General features: G+C 56.5%; 1 protein-coding gene across 1 annotated transcript; it reads right to left on the bottom strand.

The window, feature by feature from the left end:
- Positions 1 to 143: 143 nt before the first annotated feature.
- FCHO1 (FCH and mu domain containing endocytic adaptor 1) lies at positions 144 to 27,633 on the bottom strand. Its single transcript, XM_034658044.1, is given in 29 exon segments — positions 144 to 421; positions 850 to 1,014; positions 1,376 to 1,431; positions 2,063 to 2,262; positions 2,709 to 2,841; positions 3,297 to 3,310; positions 3,312 to 3,453; positions 4,129 to 4,237; positions 4,403 to 4,490; positions 4,606 to 4,718; positions 6,433 to 6,708; positions 7,080 to 7,171; positions 7,720 to 7,771; positions 8,165 to 8,189; positions 8,274 to 8,452; positions 8,898 to 8,955; positions 9,323 to 9,347; positions 9,846 to 9,924; positions 10,040 to 10,084; positions 11,513 to 11,609; positions 11,702 to 11,800; positions 13,288 to 13,392; positions 13,618 to 13,770; positions 15,236 to 15,377; positions 16,236 to 16,310; positions 17,777 to 17,868; positions 21,937 to 22,007; positions 22,769 to 22,813; positions 27,576 to 27,633. Coding segments are annotated over 27 exon segments (2,664 nt in total). The 5' UTR covers positions 21,964 to 22,007; positions 22,769 to 22,813; positions 27,576 to 27,633; the 3' UTR covers positions 144 to 398.

Here is a 27,633-nt window from a genome sequence, read left to right as displayed (position 1 = left end):
TTTTCAACCCCCTGGTGCCACCTTGCACAGGCTAGGTGGGGGGAGGGGGGCGATGGGGAACATTAGGGGTATTACACCCCCCCCATCTTCCCTTCCTCTCCTCTCTGGCAATGTGAAGGAAATTTCGTGGAGCAGGAAAAGGCTTATTTATTTTATTAGAAAATAAAGTTTATTCAAAGAACATTAAAAGTCCAAGGACCTGTATGGGAATTGGCTTGCGCAAGAGTGACTCTCCAGCTCAGCCAGGCTGGGTGTGGGGCTCCTTCTCCGCAGAGTCTGGGCCCCGAGGGAGGCCGGGGTGCGATCCCAGCGTCTGGCAGGAAGGCAGGGATCAGTCAGCAAGCACCAGGACGCAGTGCAGAGCTGGGGGCCAGCGGTGCTGGTCGGCTTCTGCAGGCTCAGCAGCTTACCAGGTACATCCCTGTGCGGGCGGTGCCGTGAGCAGGGAGGAAGGGAGGGGTGTCCCTTGCCCTTCCCCTGGGATCCCCCAATCCTCCTGCAAACACCCCTGTAACTCACTGGTCCCACTGCCCCGTGGGCCCCAGTAGCCCCTTGTGGTGGTAGGAGAATGGGGTGGGGGCAGTGTGGCCGTGTGGCTCCCAGCTCCCTGTCTTGGGTCCTCGCAAGGACGCCCTACAGGGGCCCTTCCGCCCTTCCCCCTGCGGCCCTCACTGACCCTCCCCACTTGGGCACACCATCCTGGGCCTCCAGGGCCCAACCCCCACCAACCATCCCAAACACCCCAGATGCCCCCTGCCCCACACCCTGGCAGAAGCAGGGGGTGGGGCTCAGGGCCTGGCATGGTCCTGGCTTCAGGGCTGGGCAGTGGCAGGGCGGGTGGGGGAGTACCTGTGGCAAACCTCCTCTTTACAAGGGACATGCGGTAGCCACTGCCCACCAACTCCAGGTCCACGCCGGACAGAGTGGTCCCCTCGCTGGTGAACTGAGCGGCCACAGGGCTGGGTGTGCTGGAGCCCGAGCATGGCTCCCAGCTGGCGGATAGGTGGCCAGAGCCTGGGGAGGCCTGAGGTCAGCTGTGTCCCAGCCTCAGCCCCAGTCCTGCTGGGACCCAGGGTCTTCCCAAGCCCTTTGAACTGTGGCCTCTGTCTGTCTCTTCTGACCTCCTCTTGTGCCCCTGCACCCTTTTCCTTTGGCCCCTCGGGGCTATGTGTAAATTGCAAAGGAGTCCTACCTCAGGGCCTTTGTACCTGCTATGCCTGCCCCACCATGTCCTCTCCCACAGCTTTGTCAAAGCCCTTTTAAGCTTTCCTCCATGTCTACACTTCTCCCCCAGCACATCCCCAATTCTCCCACATTTTAAACAAGCCCCTCCCACCCGAAACCCCCTGAGATCTCACGCACAATCATAACTCACCCCCTGCTTCAGACACATCTGGCAGCTTCCAAAGGAGCCGCTTCTCCTCCAGATTCCTGGCATCAAGAAAAGCTTGGTCAGGTCTCTCCCAGAGAGGACAGTGGGAGCCGAGGGTCCCAGCTCAGTCACCTCTCAGCTCCGTGACCCCAGCAAGCCAGGTCCTCTCCCTCGCCTCAGTTTCCCCATCTGTAAAATGGATGTGTGGTGTGGCGCAGCTGGCCCCTGAGGACCCCACAGCCTTGCAGCATTTTTAGATAATGCATTTAGTCCTTCAAGTCTGGGTTCTTCATGGCAGGTCAAAGGCAACATGGTGGGGTGACTCAGAGCCCAGGGCAGAGAGTGGGCGGCCGGGTTCAGATCCTGGTGTGACGGCAGATAAGTGACTTAGCCTCCCTCTGCCTCAGTTTTCCCTCCACAAAGGGGGATGATGGCAGTCCACACCTCAAGGGAGTGCTAAAAGCCCTGCACCAGTCCGTGTATATAGAACACATGGAACATGCCCGACACACAGGAAGTGGTTGGTGTCGATATTATTATTGCTGATAACGGCACCCTTAGCTCTAAGCAAGGGGGCTCCCGCTGAATGGTCAGACCTACAGCGGACCCTTTAGCTGCTGCATCAAGGAGACGTCCGGGAGGGCTCTAGGGTCATGGCCGCGCCTCCTTTGGCCTCCCGCACGCCCTCACCAGGTGGCGGCTGGCTGTAGGCGGATGTTGGTCACGGGCTCCCGCACAGGCAGCAGGATCTGGACGTTGGTGAGTGGTGTGGGCACGGCCGTGGCACCGGGCCGGTAGCTGTACTCCACTGAGACCTGAGTGAGGGTCGCCCCGCACTGCCAGTGGGCGCTCAGCTGTAGCGGCACAGACTGGGGACCCGGGCGGGAGAACTGGGAGGAACGAGAACAGGAGAGGGGACACAGCTTAGGCCGTCCTGTCCTGCCATGCCACGCACTATTCAACCCCCTGGACCCTGCCTAGCAGTCTGCCAGACCCGACTCAGCACTGTCTATACCACCCTGGGGAGCCTCTTCCTTCTTCCTCAAGAGATCATTTCGATCAGAGTCTGTATGACACCAGTTTTCAGCAGAGGGCAAGAGAGTGCCTCGTTCTGACAGAGTAGCTGCTGGGTGCCTGCTCAGGGCCCCGGGATGGGGCCTCTCCTAATTTACATAATGGTGCCACCCGCACTAATGGGGGGCCTGCCCCCCCACTGCCTACCCCCCCCAGCTCCCTCTGCTCTCTTTACCCCGGCCTGCACGTCCTCGTCCTGCTCACCCTGCCCAGCCCCAAGCCCGTCACGGCTCCCTCGCCCCGTCCCAGCCCCTCGGCGCACCTGGTACCGCAGCAGCACTACGTTGTAGTAGGACGCGGCCGGGTTCTGCTCTGCCTGGCGCTGCAGGGCCTCGGTCAGAGCCGCCATGTTGAGCCAGAAGTCTTTGGTCTCGGGGTCGCTCTGGGAGGGGTCACTGCAGAGACCAGGAATAATCACCCCAACCCTGGGGAGACACCTTCCCGAGGCCCTCAGCCTCCGACCTACCCCAGGGGCTTCCTACAGAGGCAGATTCCCTGGCTCACTTTGGGCCCGGGCAAGCATGGCCCCCGGGGTGGGGGTGGGGGTGGGGAGTGGGGGGTGGGAGGNGTCTTTGGTCTCGGGGTCGCTCTGGGAGGGGTCACTGCAGAGACCAGGAATAATCACCCCAACCCTGGGGAGACACCTTCCCGAGGCCCTCAGCCTCCGACTTGGGAGTGGGGGGTGGGAGGCAAAGAAGAAGAGAACAGTGAGGTCCGAAGGGAGAGTGACTTGCCCAGGGCCACAGCCAGTCCCAGGAGGCAGGGCCCGAATTCACAGGCAGGGAGCTCCCGGACCCCAGCAGCCTCTGGGACCCCCTGCCTCTGACCCCCCCAACTCCTCCTGCGGTACCTGAAGAGCAGGTCGGGCGTTGGGCTGGAAGTGCTCAATGGCGGACGCGTGCACGAGGCGGAAGCTGAGGACAGGTGGGGGCGGGGTCCCGCTGAACACACGCACGATGCCCGCCGGGAAGGTCATGGTCAGCTCCCCAGTTACTCGAGCCAGGCAGCTGGGGTGGGGGGTGAGGAGACTGGGTGTTGGCTCGGGGCTCTGCGGCACCTCATCCTCCCTTCTCTCCTGGCTCTACCGCAGCCTGGGGCTCCCCGAGCCCCTCGGGAGAAGAGGGCCTGACCGTGCCCGGCATCCTTGTGCCCTTGCCTGGACAGCAATCCAGGCACCAGGAAGAAACCACACTGGGCTGAAGGAGGCAGGAACATCCCCTTCCCTCGCTCTCTTGACCCCTAGGCCACCAGGAAGCTCAAAGCAAAACATCCAGTTATAGATCTGCCCTCATGTCGGGTTTCAGGCTGAATACTCTCCCCTTTGTGGTTTGATCTTCAGGTCTTCCCTGCTGGGCGCTGCCCCCAGATTATTCCTGGCCCCTCGATTCACCCTTAACCCAGCCCTCCAAGGGCCTGGCCTCTGGTCTCGCTCCCTTCACCCGTCAGCGTGATGCCCAGAGCAGCTGCTCTAACCTGTGGTTACGACGAGGCCTCTCCCTGCTCTAATACCCTCCGTGGTTCCCACTGCTCTCAGGACAGGGGCCTGGCTGCTTGGCTCAGAGTTCGAGGCCCTTCCACCGTAAAGCAGGTCAAGAAACACAGCTGAAGGCTGTCTCTCCTGGAACCTAGACCCAGAGGCCCCAGAGAGTCCTGTTTGTCCCTGTCCCCCCATCACCGCATACCTGGGGCCGTGGCCTCGAAAGTAGGCATGGACATATTCGGTGAAGGCGGTAGCTACAGGCAGGGCATCCTGGGAGCCCAGGACCACAGGGCTGGGTCCCCTGGAGATTCCTGGTGGGGCCCGGAGGAAATGGGGACAGACGGAGTGGGCACAGGTCCCAGGCTCCAGAGCCCACCTTCTGCCAGCAGGGCCTCCAACGCCTCACTTAGCCACCCACCCGGGCCAGAGAGGGTGAGAGTGAGGCCCAGAGGGGGCCCAGGGCCGCCCCACCATACCGTGTGCCGTCTGTGATGAGAAGCCCATCCGGTCTGAAAGGGTGCTGGCAGTGGAAGAGCCCAGCGGGGAGGGGCTCAGAGACCGGGACTGGGGAAGGAGACAGGCCAGGCCGTGACGCCCCGTGAGCAGCACCCTAATGCTGCCTGCCCCCCACCAGAGGCACCCCCGGCCCCGCTCCCACCGCTGCACACCCTCACCCTACCAGGTCGCCGTTGCTGCGCGTGAGGGGGCAGGACACCTTCCTGGCGCGGGCTCTCCGGGGGGGCGCTGCCAGGCCCTCTCTGGCTGCAGGGTCAGCAGGCCCGGGCATCAGGTCTGGGGAGGGTGTGAGAGACAGACAGCTGTACAGCCGAGATGCTGCCATGGGCCTCTCGGGCCTCCCCAGAAAAGGAACTTCTCCCCAAAACTGGGAGTCGGGCTTATTCTGGGGAGACACCCTGAGTCTGAAGTCTTGGGGCTGCAGAGAGAGTGCTGGACAGGATTGCAGAGGCCATCCACAGCCCCAAGCCTCCCAGACACCAGACTGATGGCCCAGTAAGGGGTTACTGGGGATATGCGAGCAAGGGCTGGGTGCTCTGGATGCCCGGGGCGGGGGAATCGTGACCTTCATCTTCTCTGTGACTATGAGTATGACGTAGCCTCCGACTCTGGCCTGTGTCTCAGTCTCACCTGGTAAGGTCACTCACTAGGCACTGCTGATCACTCAGGTGCCCTGCTAGGCTCCATCTATGGAGACCTGCTCGCCCTCCTCCCCTCCCACCTACACCCCTGGTGTGCTCCTCTCTGCCACAGGGCTTCTCAACAACACTGCTGACACTGGGGTCCTGAGCTATCTCGGGTGGGGGGGGCATCCCGTACCCTGTGGGGTGTTGACCAGCATCCCTGGCCTCCACCCGCCTGCGGTCCATAGTACCCATCCCCCTAGTGGTGACAATCTAAGATCAGCAGCAACATTGCCAAGTGTCCCCTAGGGGGCAGAACCGGCCTGGTGGAGAACCCTGGTTCTATAGTGAGGCTCAGACAACTCTGCTTGACTAGTCTACACGTGTGCTTGACACTCACTCCCCTGGGGCCTCCCCTGAATCCAAACCGGCTCTTTCTCTAATCAAGGATGGCGCCAAGCACACGTGTCGCCGCTGTTGGGGACTTCGTGTGGTCACAGCCTTCTGATTCAGGCTCCCCCGCGCCCCCCCCACAACTCGAAGCTTCCTCCCAACCTGTAGCCTAGCCCTGCCCCAGCTCACCCTGGGCCCTCCCTCTCCTGGGCGGCCTCCCCTCCTGCTTCACACAGCTGCCCCTGGGGAGCTCCAATCTGGCCTCCCCCGAACTCTGGCTGCCTGACATCTAGAGACCCAGTCTCAACATTCCCCCACTCCAGCTACTTCTGCCCCATACTCCCCCCCGTTCTGTTCCTCCCTGGAACGCCCAGCTCCACCCTGACCCCTCTGCTCTCTCACCCGTGTCTGCGTGCCCGCTTCTCCCCACTGTTACCTCATCCCCATTTCCCCACCAGCCTGGTCTCCAGCTCCCGCCCCCAGGTGGACAGAGGGCGCCCATAATCTGAGTCACAGCCCTCCCCTCTGTGGCCCAGGTCTTGCTAGGGGTAAAACTCACATCACTCCCAGAGACTACCAGGTCCTGCTCGGACCCATCTCCCTCCTCTCCCTCCTTTGCCCTGTCATCACTCTGTTCCAGCTTCACCTGCCTCCCAGCTGTTCTTCAAAGGGCCTTGTTGGCTACCACCCCAGGGCCTTTGTACAGGATGTGCCCTGGGCTGGGAAGACCCTGCCCCCCATGGCCAAATGGTTCCTTCCTCACCTCCATCAACTCTGAGCTCAGAGGTCACCTCCTCAGGGAGGTTCCAACCTTCTGAGCCCTCACCAGGCACCTTGTTAAATATGCATCTCATTATTGTCCCTGCAAGGGTGAGGGTTCTGGGCTATCCCCAGCACCCCATTCAAGCCCTGGCCACAGTAGGTGCCCAGTCTTCCCCACCCAGGGCTCTGATAACTCTGACTCCTGGACTCACCTCCTCCAGCCACAGCCTCCAGCCCCCAGGGACCCGGGGATGGGGCGAGGGGCTGTGGCGAGTCCGACGCTGGCAGGGGCCGTGTCCCCCTCGACTCGGAGGCCGGCGCCCTATAGCTAGGTGGGCTCTGTGGGGTGCCCGGGCGGGGGACCCAGGAATCCGGGGAGGGGCCAGGCGCCACGTGGGATGGCGAGTCCAGGCCGGAGTCCTCCACATTCTCGGGCGACGAGGAGGAGAAAGGTGAGGGGCTGGAGGTGAAGCCGAGGCTGCTGGAGCCTGGAGGGGGGGGGCGGGGGTGCCAGCTCCAGACCCCGCCCACATGGAGCCCCCATCCTTCCTCCTGCGGGCCACGCCCACTCAAAGCCTCTCCCACCCTCAGGCCACGCCCCCTGGTCCCTTCCTTCTCCGCTGAAGCTCCGCCCATCCATCTACGGTCACCTACACTACTACAGAGGCCTCGCCTTCTCGGTGGCCCCGCCCACTCACGCTGTGGCCCCGCCCACCACCACAGTCTATCTTCTCAGTGACCCGCACAGGGCCCGGAATGCTTCCTCCAGCCTGGCCCACCCTCCCACCTACCCTTGCAATGGCCCCACCCAGCCTCCTGCTAGCCAAGCCTGTGCCCCTGAAGCCCCTACCCCCATCACCTGTAAAGTCTTCGTGGTCAAAGGCCGACTCTAGGGGCGGCCCAAAGAGGTTCTTGGAAAACTGCTCATCTGACTGCAGCTTCTCTGCACAGCTGTGGACGAAGTGGACAGGAGGGATGGTTTCTATCGTTTCGATGCCTCCCCCCCCCAGGGCCTTTGCACAGGCTGGTCTTGGTCCTGAGCTCTCGGTTTCCCGGCTCTCCCTGAGGCCACATCCTGCTCTCTTCGAGGCGGCTCAGAGTCCCCCCNGCCCCCCCCCCCCCCCCGGCGTAGTCGCCACCTCCACAACTGAAACTGCCTATCGGTGTCTTCCACGACATCGCCTGCTGTATTTCTTCATAGCACCTGGAATGATCGGACATGCTCTAGCTTACTTGCTGTTCCTAAAACCTGAGCCACTAGAATGCGAATCTGAGAAGGAAGACCTGTCTTGGTCCTGTCTCTGAACCCAGAATAGCACCAGTACACAGCAGGTGCTCAATAAATGTTCATCAAATGAATGCCTAAGTGGTTCCTCAAAAACAGCATGCCCTCAACTCCCTGCCAGGCTGAGAGAAGGAGAGTAGGAGAAAGGAGTTGGGGGCGGCCTCCACCTCCCCACTCACTGTTGGCCGGATATCCCACGCCTGTTAGGACCAACCTGCTGGCTCTTGGGGCAGATCGCGGCCTCTGTGGTTTCCCAGCAGCGTCCCCTACAAGAGATGCACCTCCCTGAGCATTCCTGTCACCCTGCCTACCGTTCGCCTCCGCCCCCATCCCCCGGCCACAAAACAAGAGACTAAGGCTTAGGGCCATGCAGCCAGCTGCCCAAGGTGACCAGCAAGTCCAGCAGAGAGGGATTTGAGCCGGAGCCAACCTGTCTCCAGGTTTTGGCTTCTTTCCCAGCCCGGGTCCTTCCCTGAGCTCTCATTTAATTCTCAAATGACCCCATTTTATAGAAGAAGAGACTGAGGGTCAGTGTGGGTAAGCAGCCTGCGCCAAGTCACACAGCAGAGCTGGGATTCAAACCCATGCTCACACTCCAGGCCCAGCCTCCCCTCGACGTGCTCCTCCCCAAACCAAAGACCCCTTAACAGGCTGCTCACGTGCAGAATGGCGTTTCATGGTGCCCTGTGGACAAAGTGGGTGGCATCAGGACGGGCGTGTCCCGCCAGCCCCACCAGCCCCACCCAGAACACCCCCCCTGTGCCTCACCCCTGGGGCAGGAGGAAGGATAAGGCTGCCGGCCGTGGCCCTGAGTTGGGCAGCAGCCACCTCGGGGCTGCAGGCGGGGGCCCGGGCAGGAGCGGGCTTGATATGCACATAGAACTTGCGGGGCTCCTCGTCATCGAAGTCCGAGTCACTGGAGGAAAAGCGGGCAGGTTCCGCCGTGCGTGCGCCACAGTCAAGGGGCCAAGCAGATCCCAACATGGGGGTCTCCCTCAGCTCAGCCCTCAAACCTGCCCCTTCCTGCTCACACCCTTCCAGGCCCTACACGATCCCATCTCTCCCCAGTTGCCACCCTGGCCTTGCCACCATGTTTTTGCTCCAAGTCTTCGCACGAGTGTGCCCAGCCCTCACTAGCAAACTCTCATTCAGATGCTAAACCCCAACACTGATGCCTCCTCCTCCGGGAAGCCCTCCGGGCTGCCCCTTGCTCTCTCTTGCTCGGCCCTGACCCCACAGGGCAGGTGTCTTTATTTGAATCTGCTTTGTCTACACCGCGGGCTCCCTGTAGGATGGACACAGAGAGGGTTGCTATTAGCGGAGGCATCACTGCGGGCAGACCTTTGTCCTTGCTGTGTCAACAGTTCCCCCCAGGGGGCACCAGGAGGATATTGTTCTGGGTCACATCAGGCCGGACCGTGAAACCTTCCTCATCCACCTCTGGACACGTCTAGAAGACAAGCAGTGAGTCAGGCTCCCCGCTGCTGAACCCCCCCTCTCACCCTGCCACGCCGCCTCCCTCCTCCGGGCCCTGACTCAGACCTAAAAACAGCCCCAACGGCAATAACAGTATTCCCTGGGGTGGCGAGGTTCTTGAGGGAACAGAGTATGCCATTGCCTGTCCTGAGGTGGTGAGACTGACGGGCAAATTGAAGCTAAGTGGGGACATCAGTCCCTCCCACGTGGCGCATGGGAGTTTGCGGCAAAGATGAGATTGAGCCCCTGGAACTCCAGGCTTGGCTTCCAGGCTTGGGGGCCGAGGTCGGATTGAACCCCTCCCACTGGCAGCCCGGCCTGGCCCCTCCCATGGTACTCACCCCTGAATCGGGCTCCAGGGAGTCTCTGGGGGTGGAGAAAGAGATGCTCATGTCAGCTCTCCCACTTCATCTGTACGTCCCCAACCCCCAACACTGGACAGGGCACCTGGGGGCGGCCCCGGAACTGCGATGTGGTCCTGAGCTAGTCCTCCAGGGGATGGGGCCCAGGGGTTTGCCTGGGGCTGGGGGCAGTGAGTCTGGAGTTAGCTGAGCTCAGAGTGTTCTCAAACAGCTTGGCAGGGGAGGAACCCTGGAGCTAGTCTGAAGGGCTGGCTTGAAAAAGTAGGGAATGTAGGGGCTAGCCTCGGCAGGGAAATGATAGGGCTAGCCGTGGCAAAGGAAGAATTTTGGACTAGGTTGGGCAGTGGGAATATTGAGCTAGCCTGGGACAGAAGTTCTAGCCTGGAACAGGAATTCTCCTGGGCTACCCTCAGCAGGGAACTTCTGGGATAGGATAGCCTGGGGAGGGGGAAGGGCTGCTGGGCTAGCCTGGGCCAGGGCTGGGCAGGGGGTGCTTCCTCACACAGCTGCAGGTGGCTCCCGCTCCCGCCGGCTCAGTCCTGGAAGGCGAAAGGCCTTGGCTCCCCGCAAACGTTTCATTGCTGAGAACAGATGAGGGGGGTGCAGCTGAGCCCTGGGGGTGCCCCCTTCCCCTTCAGATCTGCCCTTGCTCAACCCCACCGTCCAGCCTGGGCATCCAGGCCCAGACGTACTTGCCTTCCTGCAGGGCAGCCGCACTGTAGGCCTCAAAATCCAAAGGCCCTGAGACAGAAGAGAGCGAGAAACTCAGCCTGGCTGGGAGACCAAGCCTGGGAAGGAGAGCAGTCGCCCTTGGACTCACAGTGGCACCTGGGTCTGAGCTCAAGGCCAGTCAGGGTCCTGTGCATGAGCCGAGATGCTGAACAAGCCCCAGAGATGGTCATGAGGGGGAGGGGCCAGGGGTTCTGGTCCCACTTTGGGATGGACCGGAGGGGGTGATGCCTGAGTTACTTTTTCTACCTCCAGCTTTTCTCACAGGCACTTGGGTGGGTCAGGGGATGGACCAGGAGTCTGTGCGGTGGGCTGAACCTCACGTGCCAAGATGAGGAGCCAGGACTCTCTCCCAAAGGTGATGGGGAGCCACGGAGGGTATATGAGCAGAAGCAGGGCATAACAAATCATAACAGAGCAAGAGTGGGGCCCCACACCCAGAGATATGGCCTGAGCCAGGGCTGAGTTATAGAGACAGGAGGGATTAAGGACTGCTGTTAGTGGTTGACTTGGGGACATAAACTGTATACCAGCATTTACTGAATGCCTACTGTATGCTAGGAACACACTTTGCCCTTTACCTGCATCAAATTACTGAAGATTCATAACTTCGTTAGGTGGGGATTATTATCATCCCCACTTTACAGATGAAGAAACTGAGGCTCAGAGAAGTCAAGACAGACATTCAAGGTCACACAGCAAGCAATGAAGAAAAGACCCAGACCCAGATGTGACCCCAAAACTTTTGCTCTCAACCCTTCCCCGACCCCTCATCTGGACATCTTTTTCAAATTGGTCCTTTGCTCAACAATCCTCAATGGCTCCCTTAGGCCCTCAGGGTAAAGTATGAACAGTTGGGCCTGGCATTCAAGGGCCCTCTGGTATCTGGTTGTAAGAGATTTACATATAAGATGGGGCATCAAATGACCCCTGGCTGGCTCAGTTGGAAGAGCACATGACTCTTGATCTTGGGGGTCATGAGTTGGAGCCCCACATTGGGTGGAGAGATTACTTAAATATACTTTAAAAAAAAAAAAGGATGGGACATCAAATCCTTTTCCTGTTTGGGCTGTGGAGTTAGCTTTGTCATCAGCCCATTTTTCTGATGAAGACACCGAGGTGCAGGGAGGTTCAGTCCCCTGCCTCTTGAGTATTGTTCTTTTTTTTTTTTTTTAAGATTTTATTTATTTATTTGACAGAGAGACAGACAGACAAGCAGAGAGAGCACAAGCAGGGGGAGCAGCAGGCAGAAGGAGAGGGAGAAGCAGACTCCCCACTGAGCAGGGAGCCCAACACGTGGCTCAATCCCAGGACCCCGGGATCATGCCCTAAGCCGAAGGCAGACGCTTAACCGACTGAGCCATCCAGGTGCCCCTGAGTCTCGTTCTTTCCCTGCAGCTGCGGCCCCAGAGCCCAAGCCCCACAGATGTCCCAACTCACCAGGCTTCTCCCGGCCTGTGCCCTTGCTCTCTGCAAACTTTCTCAGGAGCATCTCCACGCTGACGTTCTCTATGTTCTGCTTAAACTCCTCATGCACCTGGGCCAGGTGAATTGAGTGTGTAACTGGGCATAGCCAGGGCCCCTTGCCTGGCGCCCTCTGTTTCGCTTCCCACCCCAGGCGCCACTCACCTGCCCAATCTGCACATGGGTATCCTCCACCGAGTGGGCATAGGAGCCTAGCAGAGCCTTCATGTGCCGCAGGTGGGTCTCCTCCATGGCTTGGAAGCGCTGAGCCAGGAAGGGAGAGGAAAATGGGAAGGTGAAGGCCACCACGAGTGGCCAGGTGACCCAGCCTGACCAATCAGAATGTGCCAACCCCCTGGCCTCAATGACTGGTGTGGAAAGACCCAAGGAGCATCTTCCTTGGGACTTTGGCTAAAACTATGGGAAATGAAACACTTTTATACCCTGAGTCAACAAGTTGATGGGATTCATGTGGGGGGTGCTGGTGACCACTTTGCTGTACACACACACACACACGCACACACACACACCCATACACACCCAAGAGGGCATCTCTACTTGAGAGTGAAGTCCCCAGGGAGAAAAACAGACTCGAAAAGCAGAGACACAACTTCCTGCCAACACCATTTGAGTCCCTGGATCCAGCCATGCCTGAAGATCTCCCCTCAAACTTCTCAGTTCCCTGAGCCTATAAATAAATCTTCCCTGTCAGTTTGAATGAAGGTTTCTATCATTTGCAATTTTCTATCACTTGCAAAGTCAGGAAAAAAAATCTGATTTCTAATCCTGAGATTCCAATCTGCTTTTTTATACATTTGGGTAGTCAGAGTCCCAGAGAAGTACAGTGTCTCATAAAAAGGTTACATAGCCGGTGAAGAATGGAGGTCGGAGGAGACCCAGGTCTTTCAGCCACCATGAACTGTCAGTAGACTCTCGGCTTCTAAACCCTACCCTGCTCTGTTCAAAAACCTTGTCAATATGGGGCGCCTGGGTGGCTCAGTCATTAAGCGTCTGCCTTTGGCTCAGGGCATGATACCAAAGTCCTGGGATCGAGCCCCACATCAGGCTCCTCCCCTGGCAGCCTGCTTCTTCCTCTCTCACCCCCCACTGCTTGCGTTCCCTCTCTCACTGGCTGTCTCTCTCTTTCTGTCAAATAAATAAATAAAATCTTAAAAAAAAAAACAAACACCTTGTCAATAATAATAGAAATAGGGGCGCCTGGGTCGCTCAGTCGGCTCAGCATCTGACTCTTGAGTTCAGCTCAGGTCACAGTCTCAGGGTTGTGAGATCGAACCTTGTGTCGGGCTCCACACTGAGTGTGAAGTTGGCTTGAGATCCTCTCCCTCCCTTTCTCTTTGCCCCTCCCCCTTCAAGTAAACAAACAAACAAATAGATCTTTAAATAGTAATAGAAATAATACCTTCTAGAGTGGTTTCTATGCACCTGGCACTAGTCTGAAAACTTCCCATGTAGGGACTCATTTAATCACCACAAAACTCTACGAGGCAGGTACTATCACTGTTCGCATTTTACAGATGGGGGGGACTGAGGCACAAAAACACTTTGGCTTTTGAAATAATAACGCCAACAACAATCCGAATAGCTAACCGGCTCTAGAATCCTATGTCTTGAAACCTGTGATTTTAAGGCTCCTGGGAGTCGAGGGTCTCAGAGGTTCTGGACGGCTGAGACCCGTAGATCCCAGGCCAAGGACTGTGTGGAGCTCCAAGGTCCCGCTGCCTGGTTCTTACCAGAGCTGAGTCCAGCATCTTCTGCTCAAAGTCAGCACGGGCTGAGTTGTACTTCTCCACCGAGCGCCGCAGGCTCTCTGCCGCCTTCTTCGTCTTAGTCTCTGCCTACGAAGCACAGGGAGGGGATGGGGCGGGAGGGGACACACAGGGGATTTGTCCCCCTGGGGCCCATCATCCAGCAGGTAGACTCCTTGGGGCGCCCAGGGTGTGATGACCACAGAAGTTTCGATGAACCACGAACGCTCTGGGATATGTTTTCATACCCCCATGGCACATTGCTTGGACCTGCGAGAGCTCACAGTAGCTGGGGACCTACGACTGGGGGCCCACCTTGTCCATCTCCTTCTGGCTGGTGCTCTCCCTCCGCAGCCGCTCCTGGTCCATGCAACGGTTCAGGTAGTTCTCGCGGGACTTGGGCAGGAGCTGGCTGACACCTGCGAGGACCTGCACAGCATCCAGGGTGCCCACGGCTTCCTCTTTGCACTGCAGGGGTGGGGAAGGGGGAGCGTGGATAGCACTTGAGGCCCCCACCGGGGTGCAGGACCTAAGCAGACGGCAGGGGCACAATGTGAAAGTCCCAGCTTCCCAAACACTCTGTGAGGTTCCCGATCCCACGGAGTACCTTTTATGAATATTCTATTAATTTCAAAAATTTTAACTTTTTAAATAGGAATATTTCCACAGCATTCCTATTACAGAAAGTTTTAAGGGGGGAACTCAGGAAAAAACCTCCCACTCCCTGATCCCCAGCCTCCCAGGCCTCTGCCTTAGAGTTGATAGGTCTCCAGAAATAATTGGCACGTAGACAAGCAAATGTGTTTGTTCTAGCCCCTTTTTTTAAAACGACAAGTAGGGGCAATCTCTGTTTAACCCACAGCTTTTTCGGCTTTATAATCTATTCCCAAGATTATTCTGTGTCAACCCCCAGAAAATGTCCTTGTCCCCAGTTTTTTTTTAAGTAGCCTCCACGCTGGGCACCCCTCTCATCTCCCATTTAAAAAAAAAATCATGGTAGGGGCACCTGGTGGCTCAGTCGATTAAGCATCTGACTCCTCATTTAGGGTTGTAAGATCAAGTCCCATGTGGGGGTCTGCCCTGGGTGTGGAGCCTGCTTAAGATTCTCTCCTTCTGCCCCTCCAACCCCCTCTCCCTGTCTTAAAAAAAAAAAAAAAGAAAGAAAGAAAGAAAGAAAGAAAGAAAGAAAGAAAGAAAGAAAAGAAAACTCATGGTAAAACACACATAACAGAAAATCTACCATCTTAGCCATTAAAAAAAAAAACCTCCATGACCAGCCATTTTTAAGTGTACAATATTAACTATTACCACTCCCTTTTTAATTTTTTAAAAAGTTTATTTATTTATTTGAGAGACAGAGAGAAAGAGAATGAGCAGGGGGAAGCGGCAGGCAGACGGAGAGGGAGAAACAGGCTTCCCACTGAGCAGGGAGCCCGATGGGGGACCCGATCCCAGGACCCTGGGATCACGACCTGAGCCGAAGGCAGACACTTAACCTACTGAGCTGCTCAGGCGCCCTCATCTTCCTTTTTAAACAGGGATCGGTATGGCTCTGGGCCAATAAAACTTTATTTATTGGCACTGAAATCCAAGGGTCATATAATTTCTACTTGTCACGAAATCTTCTTCTTCTTTTGATCCCCACCCACCATCACCATTTAAAAATGTAAAAACCATTCTTAGCTCTCAGGCTCTACAAAACCAGGCTGGATTTGGTCTGTGGCCCATAGTTTGCAGAGCCCTGGTCCAGACTTTTGAGTCTGCAATTTAACAGTGCCCAGGTCTGTGGGGGTCTGGGTTTGGTGCTGTGGAATTGACAGAATTCTCAGAGGCACACACCAGGAGTCGGAGGTTCCAAGGCCCCGGAGGTTCTGGGATCTTTCCAGCCCCTGCCTCCCCCTCCACCTGGCTGCGCAGTGCCCACCACACACACCTTTTTGTGCATCTTGAGCTGCTCCTCGCCGTAGCGGAGCACGTCCTTGATGAGGTCCTGCAGCTTCCGTGTCAGCTCCAGGTGGCAGAGCGCCAGCTTGTCTGAGGAGACGCGGAAGACCTCCCAGAGCGGGGCGAAGGTTCTGGAAACAGGTCACACCCAGGGTCCAGCAGGCGTAACCCCCCCCCCCCCCGGGGCCTCCTCAAACAGCACAGCTACTGTGCGCCAGGCCCTGCTAAGCACCTGCACGCACAACTACAAGGCAGGCCTGGGACAGATGGGGAAACAGAGGCCTAGGAGTCTCCACAGCTCCCCCAAGGCCCCTTAGGAAATGAGTATCAGAGCTGGAATTTAAACCCAGGCCCTGAGGCCCTAGAGTCCTCACTCTGGACTCCAGGCTCTAGCGGCCATGCCAGCCTCTTTGCTTTTCCTTGAACATGCAGACTCCACGGTTGCCTCAGGGCCTTTGCACTGGCTGAGCTGGTGCCCAGGTCTCTGACCCAGATACCCCTGTAGCTGGCTCCATCTCATTATTAAGGTCTCAGCTCAAGGAACCAAGCCCACGCCAGAGGAAGCACCTGACCTCTCACACTCCTATTTCATCCTCTTCCTAGAGCTTTTCACCACAGGAAAGGACTTTTGTTCATGTTTGCAGTTAAGGTCTGTTTTGCCACACACCCCACAGGTAACATGGCATGAACATGGCGTGAAGGTGACCGGGGGCTTTATCTGTCTTGATTGCTGCTGGGTGTCCAATACCCAGAATGTGCCATGCACATAGCAGGTACTCAGTAAATATGTGTTGAATGAATGAATGAGGTAGTAAGTGAATGAATGAATGAATTACATTCCTCTGTCCAATTAGCCCCTTAAGTAGAGGACAGTTGATTCCCTAGTCTACATATCCCTTGTGTGAAGAGATGTCCACCCAAGAGTAGGCTCCTGATACCCCAGGACCCTGCAGCCTCGGTGACCCCCTCCCCAGCTCCAGCCCACTCACCCCATGGGGGTCCCATTGCTGGCCAGTTTGGAAAGTTTCGCCATTGCCTTTGAGTAGGTCTCCTCTACGGTGGCCCTGAGTAGAACAGAGAAAAGATGCAGAAGGTTCTGGGCATCCTTGGGAGATGCTCCATCCCCCGGGCCTCAGTTTCCCCATCTCAAACATCTGAGCAGTAGCTCTCAAGGAGGATGGTACAGTACCCAGCTGGGGAGAGACATTTTGGAAAATCATGGGTGCAGTTAAGTAATATGTTTTAAAAACAAGAGTGGGGGGGGCACCTGGGTGGCACGGCGGTTGGGCGTCTGCCTTCGGCTCAGGGCGTGATCCCGGTGTTACGGGATCGAGCCCCACATCAGGCTCCTCTGCTGAGCCTGCTTCTTCCTCTCCCACTCCCCCTGCTTGTGTTCCCTCTCTCACTGGCTGTCTCTATCTCTGTCTCTGTCGCATAAAAAAAAATAAATAAAAATAAAAAAATAAAAACAAGAGTGGGGGCGCCTGGGTGGCACAGCGGTTAAGCGTCTGCCTTTGGCTCAGGGCGTGATTCCGGCATTTTGGGATCGATCCCCACATCGGGCTCCTCTGCTATGAGCCTGCTTCTTCCTCTCCCACTCCCCCTGCTTGTGTTCCCTCTCTCGCTGGCTGTCTCTATCTCTGTCAAATAAATAAATAAATAATCTTTAAAAAATAATAATAATAAAAAAAAACAAGAGTGGTGGGAAGAGCAGTAGCGGTACGAACTCAAAAAAATTTTGAGCACACACTATAAATGCTTTATACGCCTTGTCTCGTTTAATTGCAGCAGGCAAACTCATATTTCCTTCTTCCCTCTGGACAGACACTGTTAAGTGCCTACCTAATAGCCACTCACATTTTCACCCAGATTAACAGAACTTCGATTTTGTTCGGGGCAGCAATGTGCCCAATTAAAACCCACGGAGGCATTTTGTTATAGAGGCACCCAGAGGGTACCACAGGCAATCGTGGATGGATCCAGAAGCTGAAGGCCCTCAAAGTAAAGAATGCCCCTGTCCTGTACAGCTTGGACAGGTCCCTCTATACAGCCACAGAGAGGAAAAACCTCGTTATAATCTTTTGAACTCTGCTTGGATTTAATGGGCGTTCAGCTAGTGAGCAGCCGGAGAGCAGAAGGCTGTCTTACAATTTCAATGTTTTATGTTTTCTGGGATATGGATGTCGGAGCATTTACATGCAGAAATGTAGATTACTTCATCACGCATGTGTTTTATTATACTCAGTGCATGAGACTGAGTTTTCGAAATTCCCCTAGTAAGTAGGTCATATCATCACCTCTTCAGGAGGAGGCGTCAGAAACCTGGGAATGGTTGACAGGCGGGCATAGGGGCTGACAGTGTCGAGAACCGCTGGTTTCCAGAACGGTTCAAGCAGGTTGGATGTGGCGTGGCGGTAGTGGGATGAGCAGAGGAGAGGTGGGGAGGAGCCAGGGCGGGGCCACGAGGTGGGGGGGCTGCTGCGTGGACTGTGGGGCGTGGCCAGGGGTGGGCGGGGCGTGGGGACCTCACCTCTCCCGGATGAAGTCGGCCAGCTCTTTGGTGGAGATGGGCCCCTGCTTCACGCTGTGGTACAGGACCTCGAAGCCATGGTTCTTCTCACCCTGCAGGGGATTGGGGGCAGAGACTGAGTAAAGGGGTGGAGGAGACATCATGTTGCCTAGCAACGGGGGCGTGGCCGTAGGAGCCAACCAGCAGAAGCCCAACCCCTTGGCAGCAGGAATTGCTTCAGGCCTGAGCCAATCAGCCCGTGGCCTAGCCGCTTGGCCCAATCAGAGAGAAGCTGGAGGTTTTGTCCCACGGCTGAGGGAGAGATGGTCTTTCACGCGGGTTGTCTCTGTCTCTGTGTCTGCGTCTTTCTCCGTTTCTGTGTCTCTCTGCCTCTGTTTCTGTCTCAGTCAGTCTCCTCCCCTGTTTTTCTGTCTGCACCTTTCCATAAATGAGGAATTATGTGGGCATAGGAGATATTGGAAGCCAAGTGGAAACCATGAGATTTGGAAAGAAACTGAACCTGATGGAGTCGGAAGAAAAAGTATGTTGAATCGAGCTACTGCATAAAACCCAGCCTGAAAGCCGCCTTTCCCTACAACGTTTCGCCTTTGTGAGCCAATAGAACCCCCGTTGGTTAAGTCGCTGTTTTCTGTTGCCTTCAACATGGAAACACCCTCTCTGAGATCCCTAGAGCACAGTCGGGGTCTGATGCCTCGCTCAGGACCCAGCAATGTCCAGTACAAGGTGGCGCCAAAAAGGGCATTTGAGTTTGTTGAATAAATGAACAAATGAGTTATTCTGCTGTCACCTGGGCTGGTGGAAACAGTACCTCTACCCGGGTGCCTCGGACAAAACCTCTTTCCTCCCAGGTCTGGGGTCACCATGGTAGGGGACGCCATAGCTGTGCTGTGATCTGGGCAAGTCACTGTCCCTCTCTGAACTTTTAGTGGCTCCTTGTTAAGATGGCACAGGGGAGTCATCCACCTCTCATATGAGGATGAAGTAAACACCAAAGTGGTCCACATCAGGGTTCCCCAAATCCCCAAAGGCAACCCTAGTTTTTGCTAATTCGTGGTATTAGTTGACAGTTTGTGTTAAGTTTGCTTGTTTCTTCTCCAAATATGTTGACTTAAAAAGGCAACCTTTACCACTATTCTCATTGGAAGTCCTGGATCCCACGCGGTAATGAAAGGGACGGGAAAAAAATAAGGCAACAACTGTTTTCATCCCAGCCAGATCCTGTGACATGGGAAGGGGCGTCATGTCTGAACACTGAGCTGTTCATCAAAAAGGAGATCAGCTGGGGTCTGAAGAACTGGAGACATTTTAGCACCAAACGGGGCCTTATAAGTAGGACCATAAGAAGAAGCTTGTGGAGCGATCCGGAGTTACTTAACTCCCAACGCAAATCCCTGAAGTGATCCCTTTGGCAGCTGGTCCTCCCTTAATGGTGGTTTCCTCCATCTTCCTCCAATCTGCCAAGTTTACCCTCCCACTTATCTGGAAACTGGAAGGCTGAAGCCAGAAGTCACAACCAGATAACCCTAATTGCTGCACAAATGGAGAAACTGAGGCCAAGATGGGCACACCCCACACAGCCTCAAGCTCAAATCTCCCAACAATCACTCCTCATTCTAGAATCCTTGATAGCGTCCTATTTCTCACCAGCTGCTTAAGTGCAAAGCCCTTAGCTTGAAATGGTCTTTCCAGCGTCATCTCCCAGCATCCTCTTGGCCTCACCAGTAAAACGACAAGCAATGCACAGACATGCTGTGTCTTCCTGCCACCACACCTCTGCCTGGTCTGTTCCTGCAACCCGGCTCACTACGCTTCATCTCTTTTCCACCCATCCAAATCCTTCCACCTCTCAAGGACCACTTCCAGACCCACCTCCTTCAGTAACCTTCTCAGACCCTCACTTCCCTGAATGTTCAACGTTGCTCCCTCCTGCTTCCCAGGAATATGTGTCAGAGCCTCCTTTTATGCACTGGGTCACTCTGAGCTGCTGACTTCACTTCTCTGGGCCTCAGTCTCCTCATCTGACAAATGGGGACAATGACAGCACCCACCTCCCGAGTCTTGGTGAGATGAGGCGGGGACAGCCCTGAACACAGGGCTTCCTGTGCAGCGGTGAGGGCTCAGCAAACAGGCCCAGCGGCCCCCCGCCTGCCCCACCCAGGGGATCCTCGGGTAAGGCTGCACCAGGCACCGCCGCCCAGGCCAGCATCTGGGGCTGACTGGGAGCCAACCCCTGGCCTGTTTCCCAGACCTGGCAAGGCCCCCAGTGGTTTCTGCCTCTCTCGGGCTGTGCTGGCAGCCAGGGTCCTAGGAGGGGCTGTCTTGGGTCTGCATCTCTTATCAGAACCTCTGGACTCCAATCTCTCCCCTTTGCCAACCCCAGAGGGATCTTTCTAATGCAGCTTGACAGTATCCCTCTCCTGCTCACACTTCCCCCATGGCTCCCCAGTGCCCTCGATGCCTCCAGGCTACCTTGGCCCAGTGGGACTGGGGCATCCCCATCTGGCTTGATCTCCCCTAACTGGAGCCTCTTTCAGGCCAGCCAGGGCACCAGTGCCACCTAGCTAAAGGGCCACCAATATAAACAATCGATGAAAAGAAACATTGCCAGTGACAGACATCCCAGGGGACTCCCTGAGACCTAGAGAGGCAGGAATTTCATCCCCTTTCCCAGATGGGAAAATTGAGGCTTGCAGACACAAAATCACTTGCCCAAGGGCTCCCAGCAGAGCTCAAATCAAATCCTGAACTCAAAGCCCTTATCTACTCTGCACTGGGCTATCTTTGGGTTGGGAGTGCATTGGGGGTGGCTGCTATTTTCTCTCTGCTGATTTGAATTTTCTGCAGCAAGCTTGAATGCCTCGTGCAATTAAAAAGAATTTAAAATAAATGTAGGTGCCCCATGCCATTAAACAGACTTTAAAATAAATGTAGGTGCCGTTGTCAGGGTTCCAAAACGTGGGCAACAATTGATCATCAAATAGTCAACTCCCTTACATAGAGGCACCAAAAGGGGCTCAGAGACGAGCAGCCCCTTGCTGGGGTCACATAGCCATTCAGAGAAAAATCCAGGGAATCTGACCCTTGGGCAGAAGGTGGAGGTCAGGCCCCATCCCCCCTCTGCCCTCTCCCCACACCCCCTCCCTGCAGGTGGCAAAGGGGTGAGGCCCCTTTAAGAAAGCAAGTGGCAGTAAGAGGAGCCCCAGCTGGGGAGGGAGAAAGGGAGGGAACCGGCCTGTTGCCAGGGGCAACCAGTTGCCTAGCAACAAGCTTCCTCTCTGCAAGCTTAGGGCCCAACTGGGGAAGGGGCTTTCAGCCCTGGTCCTTCCTAGACTGTTATGTTCATACATCCTCTGTGGCTCCCCATTAGCCTCGGGCTGTAAGAGGAGTACTTGTGCCCTCAACTGGTCACCCGTGCCACACTTCTGGGCTTTCGCTCAGGCTGTTCCTCCTGCCTGGAATGCCTTTCTTACATCTTGGAAAATCTCAGCCTTTGAAGCCCACAGGAAACATGGCTCCATGTCTTGACCCCTCCTCTGGTTGTCCCCAGAGCTGGGCCCAGCCCCGACCCTGGATGGCTGAAGACTTCTGGCTGGCTCTGTCTCCCAGATTGTGAGCTCCCTGGGGTCAGAGCCAGGATGAAGTCTCTTGGGGGCCTCAGCACCTTCCACGGTTGGTTGGGTGTGGACTGGTGGTGGCAGGGAGGGAGGGAGGGGATGAATGAATGAATGAATGAAAACAAGTTTGTCTCAGGTCACAGTATGTGGTCCCCAGCCCGGAAGGCAGAGGGGTGAGGGGGCCACTAAGTTCAAGTCAAGAAACCCCCCAACACTCCAGGATGGGAAAGATGTGGAAATTCCCAGGCTGAAATGACCCCGGATCTTGGAAGTTCATTCTGGCCCCGGGGTTTGAGCCCTGACACTGCATTTTCTCACCAGGCCATTTAAGATAAAAGAATCCTGCTCTGGGCCTTAGTCTCCTTGTTGCTCAAGCTGTTACTTGCCCAAGGTCACCAGGCCCACGAAGTTGGAGGGTGTAGACTCAAACCCAGCCTGACTCCTCCCACTTTAACTTCTATGAGTCGCAGACCTTCCACCTGTCCAAGGCTCTGCCCATAAGCTGCCAAGTCCTCCCATCTCCATCAAAATAAAAGCGGGTCTTACCCAAAAATGCTCGCCAAAATACGACATCCTGATGCCCTCTGTGGAGACCCCCGCAGGCTCCTGTTTAGTGCCTGTCCAAAGAGAGAAGCAAATCTGAGCTGTAAAGCCATGGCCAGCTTGGGCCTAAGGAGGGGAAATTCCAATTGTCCTCCCCGTGGAGGAGGAAGAGAGAGGTTGGAGGAGGAACCAAAAGCCCCAAGGCTGGGAGCATGCCAGGGCCCCTGAGATGATTCATCCCCAGGACTGGCTCCCAAGTAGCCCCCATTCTAGGGGGACAGATCTGGATATAGATGCCCCAAGTCCTGTGGGGTCAGAGCTGGACTGGATAGAGGGATAGGCGTTGGGGAGCCTAGTCTAGAGGAAGGGGCATGGGAGTTGGGGTTTTCAAGCACAAATAAGAGTCCACTGGGGGGCAGAGTAACTGGATGAACTCCAGACTAAGCAGAAAATCTCAGGGCCATTTCACAGATGGGAAAACTGAGCCATCCCCTATAGAAGGGAAGCCACTTGCCAAAGTCACAGAGCCAGGAAATGACAGTTGATTTGCACCCTGGGCCAACTGAATCAAGACCCGAGTACTCAGCTCTATGCTGGGCTACTCCTGTGGGAAAGGGTCTGCTGAGAGATGGACACCGGGACTGTGATCGGCCACAGGGGGGTCGGGGTCCCTGAAGTGTCCCCAGAGATCCCTTGGGGTCTCCCAAATCCCTCTACAACAGTCCCCACCCCATGCACACTCCTGGAATGGAGAGCTCACCCCTCACCATGATGACCCAGCTGGCAATGGTGGCCCCATGAGTCCCAACCCTGACTCCCAGAAGCCAGTGTTCACCTGGTGTCTGAGTCACTATCCAGCTCTGTGCCTCAGTTTCCCCATCTGCAAAACAAGAGGGAATGCCTAGAAGGGGTCTTGCTGGGGGAGGCCAGGCCTCCCTGCAGAGGGGGCTGGGCCAAGCCGCCTGGCAAGGGAGGGACACTTGGTGTCCTTGGCACGTTCTCGAGGCTGGGCTTGTCATAGGAGCCCACAGGCCTCATCCATAATTCATGACCCCTCGGCAGCAGCTGGGAGCCCAGGAGGCACAGTGGCAGCAGGGACAGGGCTGGTGACCACAAATGGGAAAACTCCTTGGGCCTCACGAGGAAAGGACCAAGCGAGGACCTCAGACAAGTCTGCCTTCACTGAGCCTCAGTTTACCTAAACTTGAAAGTGAGTTTAATTTGAACCATTTTCCTCTAGCTCCAGGTTCCTTGACTTCTGTAAGTTACCCAGCAACCACCAGGTGCCCACATGACAATGACAAGGACAATGCCAGGGTCTGTGAGATGATTCAGTCCTGGGTCTGGTCCCTGAGGAGCCCCCAGACTAGGAGTCTAGAGCTGGCTGCAGACACACCAGTCCTGCAGGCTCGGGGCTCGGTCAAATGGGAGAAGGGGCTGTGGGAGCCTGGACTGAAGGAGGGGGCATGGGAGTTGGGGGGTTGAAGCAGGAATAGGAGTTCACCAGGCAAAAAATTATTTGATTCTACAAATATTCCCGATGACCACACTGTGCTGGGTGATGCTGGGGCCCCTGAGAAACCTGTCACTGGTGCCGTCCCTGAGGAAACCCAGTCTGGTCGGGGGGGAGGGGCATGTTGGGCTGACATCCCAAGGGGGAAAAGCCCTCAATACCCATCTCACGTCTTCATTTCTGGCCAGGATTTAGGCCCTGAGAATCTCCAAATCCCTTAGAGCTGCGCTGACTGATATGGGAAGCACTAATCTCGTGTGGTGACTTAATTTTAAACTAAGTAAAATTAAGTACCATTAACTGCCCAGCTCCTCAGTGGGGCCAACCTTGCTTCCAGGGCTCAGTAGCTACATGGGGCTGGTGGCCGCCATACTGGACAGCACAGGTAGAGAAAGTTCTGCTAGAAGATGCTTCTTAGAGGATCTGAGGGGCCACTGGGCCCAAGTTCCCCAGAAACCGAGGATCTCACTACTGTTTTCACAGTCCGGTTAGACGGCCCCTCCCCCCACAATATACTGAAGGCCAGTACGTGTACCCAACCCCCCACCAGGTACCGGCTCATTCAACCTTCACGGCCACACCATGGGGCCCAGTCCCGTCTTTACAGATGAGGAAACTGAGGCACAGAGTAGTAACTCACTGTCCTGGGGTCACCGTGATTTTGTCCCTGGCCTGTCTGCCAAAGAACTCCTGTTTGGAACCACCGCGTGTGGCTCTGGGTCTCCGTGTCCCCTCTGCTGCCCCATGGCCAGCCCCACCACTCAGAACCGTGACAGAGGGCAGGAGGGCAGAGCGAAGAGTGGGCCCCCTGCCCCGAAGGTTCCTGCCCGGCCCAGGAAATGATACCTGCTGCTTCTCTCGGAAACCCCAGGCCAGGCAGTGGGGGGGGGCCCCCCCTTCTGTTCCTGAGAGGGGCGAGGAAGTGCAACGGGGGGGCCTCCGGACAGGGCTCGAACTCACCGGACAGGGCAGCGAGTGGGGCTGGGGCCCCTGACAGACAGGGTGGGCACGAGGAGATGGCCACGCAGCCCCTGCCACTTCCGTCAGCACCAACCAAGCGGAGGACTGTGTGCGTGGGGGACAGGAAGCTCACCCCGCCCCGCCTACCGCCCAACTGCCGTCTCACCTCCCCCACCAGGCCAGCACCCCTGGGACTTCCCTGGAACTGAGCCGGCCATGGATGAGTAAACTGAGGCACCTGAACCTGGGGCCTCCCCAGCCTGGGGCTGTTATTACCCAGCAAATAATAATCATGACGACAATGGTGAAATAGAGCAGGCCACACATTGCATCTGTCCCGGGCTAAGCTCTTCCACATCTCACCACCCCGGGGTGGGCGAATGATTCCTGCTTCACAGAGGGGGAGCCAAGGCTCAGAGAGGGGAGTGTACAGGCTCATGTCTGTACGGCCCAGACTCAAACCCAGGGCCGCATGAAAACTTTCATAGGCCCCTTCCTCTAAAAAAAAAAAAAAAAAGAGAGAAGAAAAGAAAAGAAAAGAAAAGAAAAGAAAAGAAAAAGAATTTAAACTATATGTTACAAATGGCACTGGCACGGAGATGAACATATTAACATTATGTATTAAAATGTATTCCTGGACCCCAAAGCTCATCATGGGCCTCTGGAAGTATTGTGTCCAAAACACGGTGGCCTCTGTATGTGATGGAGAAAATCGCTTTGCTCGAACCCAGGTCTCTGGGCCTCCAGAGCACCAGGGCAGAGCCCAGAGATGGACAGGGACTTGCCCAAGGTCACACAGCAGGCCGCCAGCTGACCAGGATGCCCCCATCTTCTGGCCGCCCAAAGCACCGAAGAGTCCCCCAGGGGGTGCCTGACACCAGCCCCAGGCTCTGCCCAGACAGCCCGCTTCCCTAGCACCAAATCCCCAAAACCCACAGCTCTGCACTGGGCGGAGCACGTGAGCAGGCCCAGGAGCAGACAGAACAAGAGAGGAAAGGAGTCAGCAAAGAAGGCAGAGCTCACTGGCTCTGAGCCACCTGTCCAGAGCCCCTGACCTCGTGCTGTGACCTTGCGCCTGCCCTGACCTTCGCGCCTCCAGGGTCCTATGAAACAGTCCCTGATAGTTTGCTCCCCCCAGACTCCAGTTCGTGCACGGTGGGGCCAGTTTGAGATGTCTCTCTTCCTTTCCAGTGACTAGCCAGCCTCTTGGCTGTGCTGTTTCGGTGACCTGTCCTGTCATGAGCCTCCTGCCTTCTAGGCCCAGCCACCAATGACCTTTACACAGTCTGGCTTGATTCTCACAGTGGTGTTTCGAGGCAGTGTCTCATCTTAGCCTTCACCCCAATGGGGAAACTGAGGCACGTGCTCTATGTCACACAGCGACCAGGCTGTCCAGCTCAGGAATTTTTCGGTCCTCTTCCACTAGTCACCTCCCTCTTTCTCATCTATTTGGCAAACACCTATTGAGCACCAACTGTGTACCTAACTGCTGGGCTCTAGAGACACAGCTGGCAACACCCTGGCAGACTCCTCTCTCTCCTCCCTGATCCCGGTCAGCTGTGACCCCATTTATGATCACTAATATTGTAATTAGTATTAGAATGACCATGTCTGTATTTACAGGGCTCCCATCTTCCCACAGCTCCTCTGATCTTCCAAGGGGGATCCAGCCCATTCCATAGAAGAATACACCAAGGCCCAGGGGGGCAAAGCCACACACGGGGAGAATCAGTTTGAACCCAGGGGTGTCGGAATCCCAGCCCCAAGCTCACCCCTGTGTCCACTGCGGAATCAGGGGATAGGCTGGCCTGGTGGCTTCCATCTCCTCCTACCGCGACCCCACCCAGGAACTGGCTCGCCCCTGGCGTGGGTGACAATATATGGGTCAGGGTGTGCCCCAGGCAGTCCCACCGGTAAGACCAGGGTGGTGGAGCCCCTGTTCCTACCATTGCAGCTTGGTAATATGTTTTACTGTCTGGCAGAATAACCCTTTCCAGCAAGGCCAGAGTGACCACGAATCCATTTTGCAGTGCAGTAAACTGAGGCTCTGAGGCCAGCAAGGCATGTCAGGGGGTCTCCAAACCCATTGCCCTCTCACCCCCAAACCACTGACATCTTAAGCGAAGGGGGGAGTTATAGTCTGGCATATGATGGGGTGTGTGGGTTTCAGAATCTGTAAAATACAGCTTCCGAAGCCCTCATCCCCAATTTCAAAGGAGAAAACCAAGGCTCACAGAGGTGCTGTCACCTGCCCAAGGTCACCAGTAAGGCAGGTCCAGCAAAGCTGCCTCCTGGTCCCCACTGCGGCTAGGGCAGGCAACTCCCAGATTTGAGGCAGATGGAGGGGCCGCCCACTCCACAACCCTCCTCCGCACCCCACTAGCAGTCAGCCTCCGGCAAGATCCCAATTTACCTCGATTTATTTTAATCCTGGAGAACAGATGCTGCTGCCCACCCCCCACTGAGGCAGGGACCACCCCCAAGTCCATGCTCCAGGCCCTTTCAGGCCTGGCCTGGCCAGTCCCTGCCAGGCAAGAGGCCACACTGGCCCCCCTCCCCAGAATTGCAACTTTGGGGGTCCCTGCAGAGGATGCCAGTGAAACACCCCCCAACCTCATCCTTGCGGTAGGGGACTGAGATAGAGCAGTCTAGAGGAGGGGCCTGGGGACCCCAGCTCCTCCTCCAGGCCCATCAGGGTTCACAGTGGAGAAAAAGAGAAGGGGGTTCTTCCATCTCGGTCTTCAGGGGTCTGCAGACCAGAGCTGGGAGGAGGGAAATTGAGAGTGGTCTCCACTTCGGCTGTCCTGAGTCCCAGGCTGGAGGGAGCCAGGCACCCCCATCTTTGCAGCCCTGGAACCTACACCCAGATCCAGGCTTAGAATAAAGGGATTTGGGGAGGGGTCTCACGTCATAGCCACACTCCTGCACGCTCCGGTTCTAGGCCAGGAGACGGGGGACTTGGAGAGGGGTCCCTGTCTCCCTCCAAAGACCCTAGATGATGGCCGCGGGAGGCTGTGGGGCCCACCGCGCAGCCCCCCACCCCCAGTTCGCCATCCCTCATGCCCCGCCGCGCCTTTGCCCCCAGTGGCCTCCGGGGCTACTGGGCGCCGTGCGCATGAGGGGCTGCGGGGGCCAAGGGATTAGGGGGGGTCCCGGAGACAGCACTCACCTCCCGAGCTCTGGCCAAGCCCCGCGGCCGCCGCCACCTGCGGCTCGGTCTCTGACAC

Source organism: Ailuropoda melanoleuca, chromosome 4 (assembly GCF_002007445.2).
Source record: "Ailuropoda melanoleuca isolate Jingjing chromosome 4, ASM200744v2, whole genome shotgun sequence".
NCBI lineage: Eukaryota > Metazoa > Chordata > Mammalia > Carnivora > Ursidae > Ailuropoda > Ailuropoda melanoleuca.
This window is presented reverse-complemented; position numbering and strand designations above follow the sequence as displayed.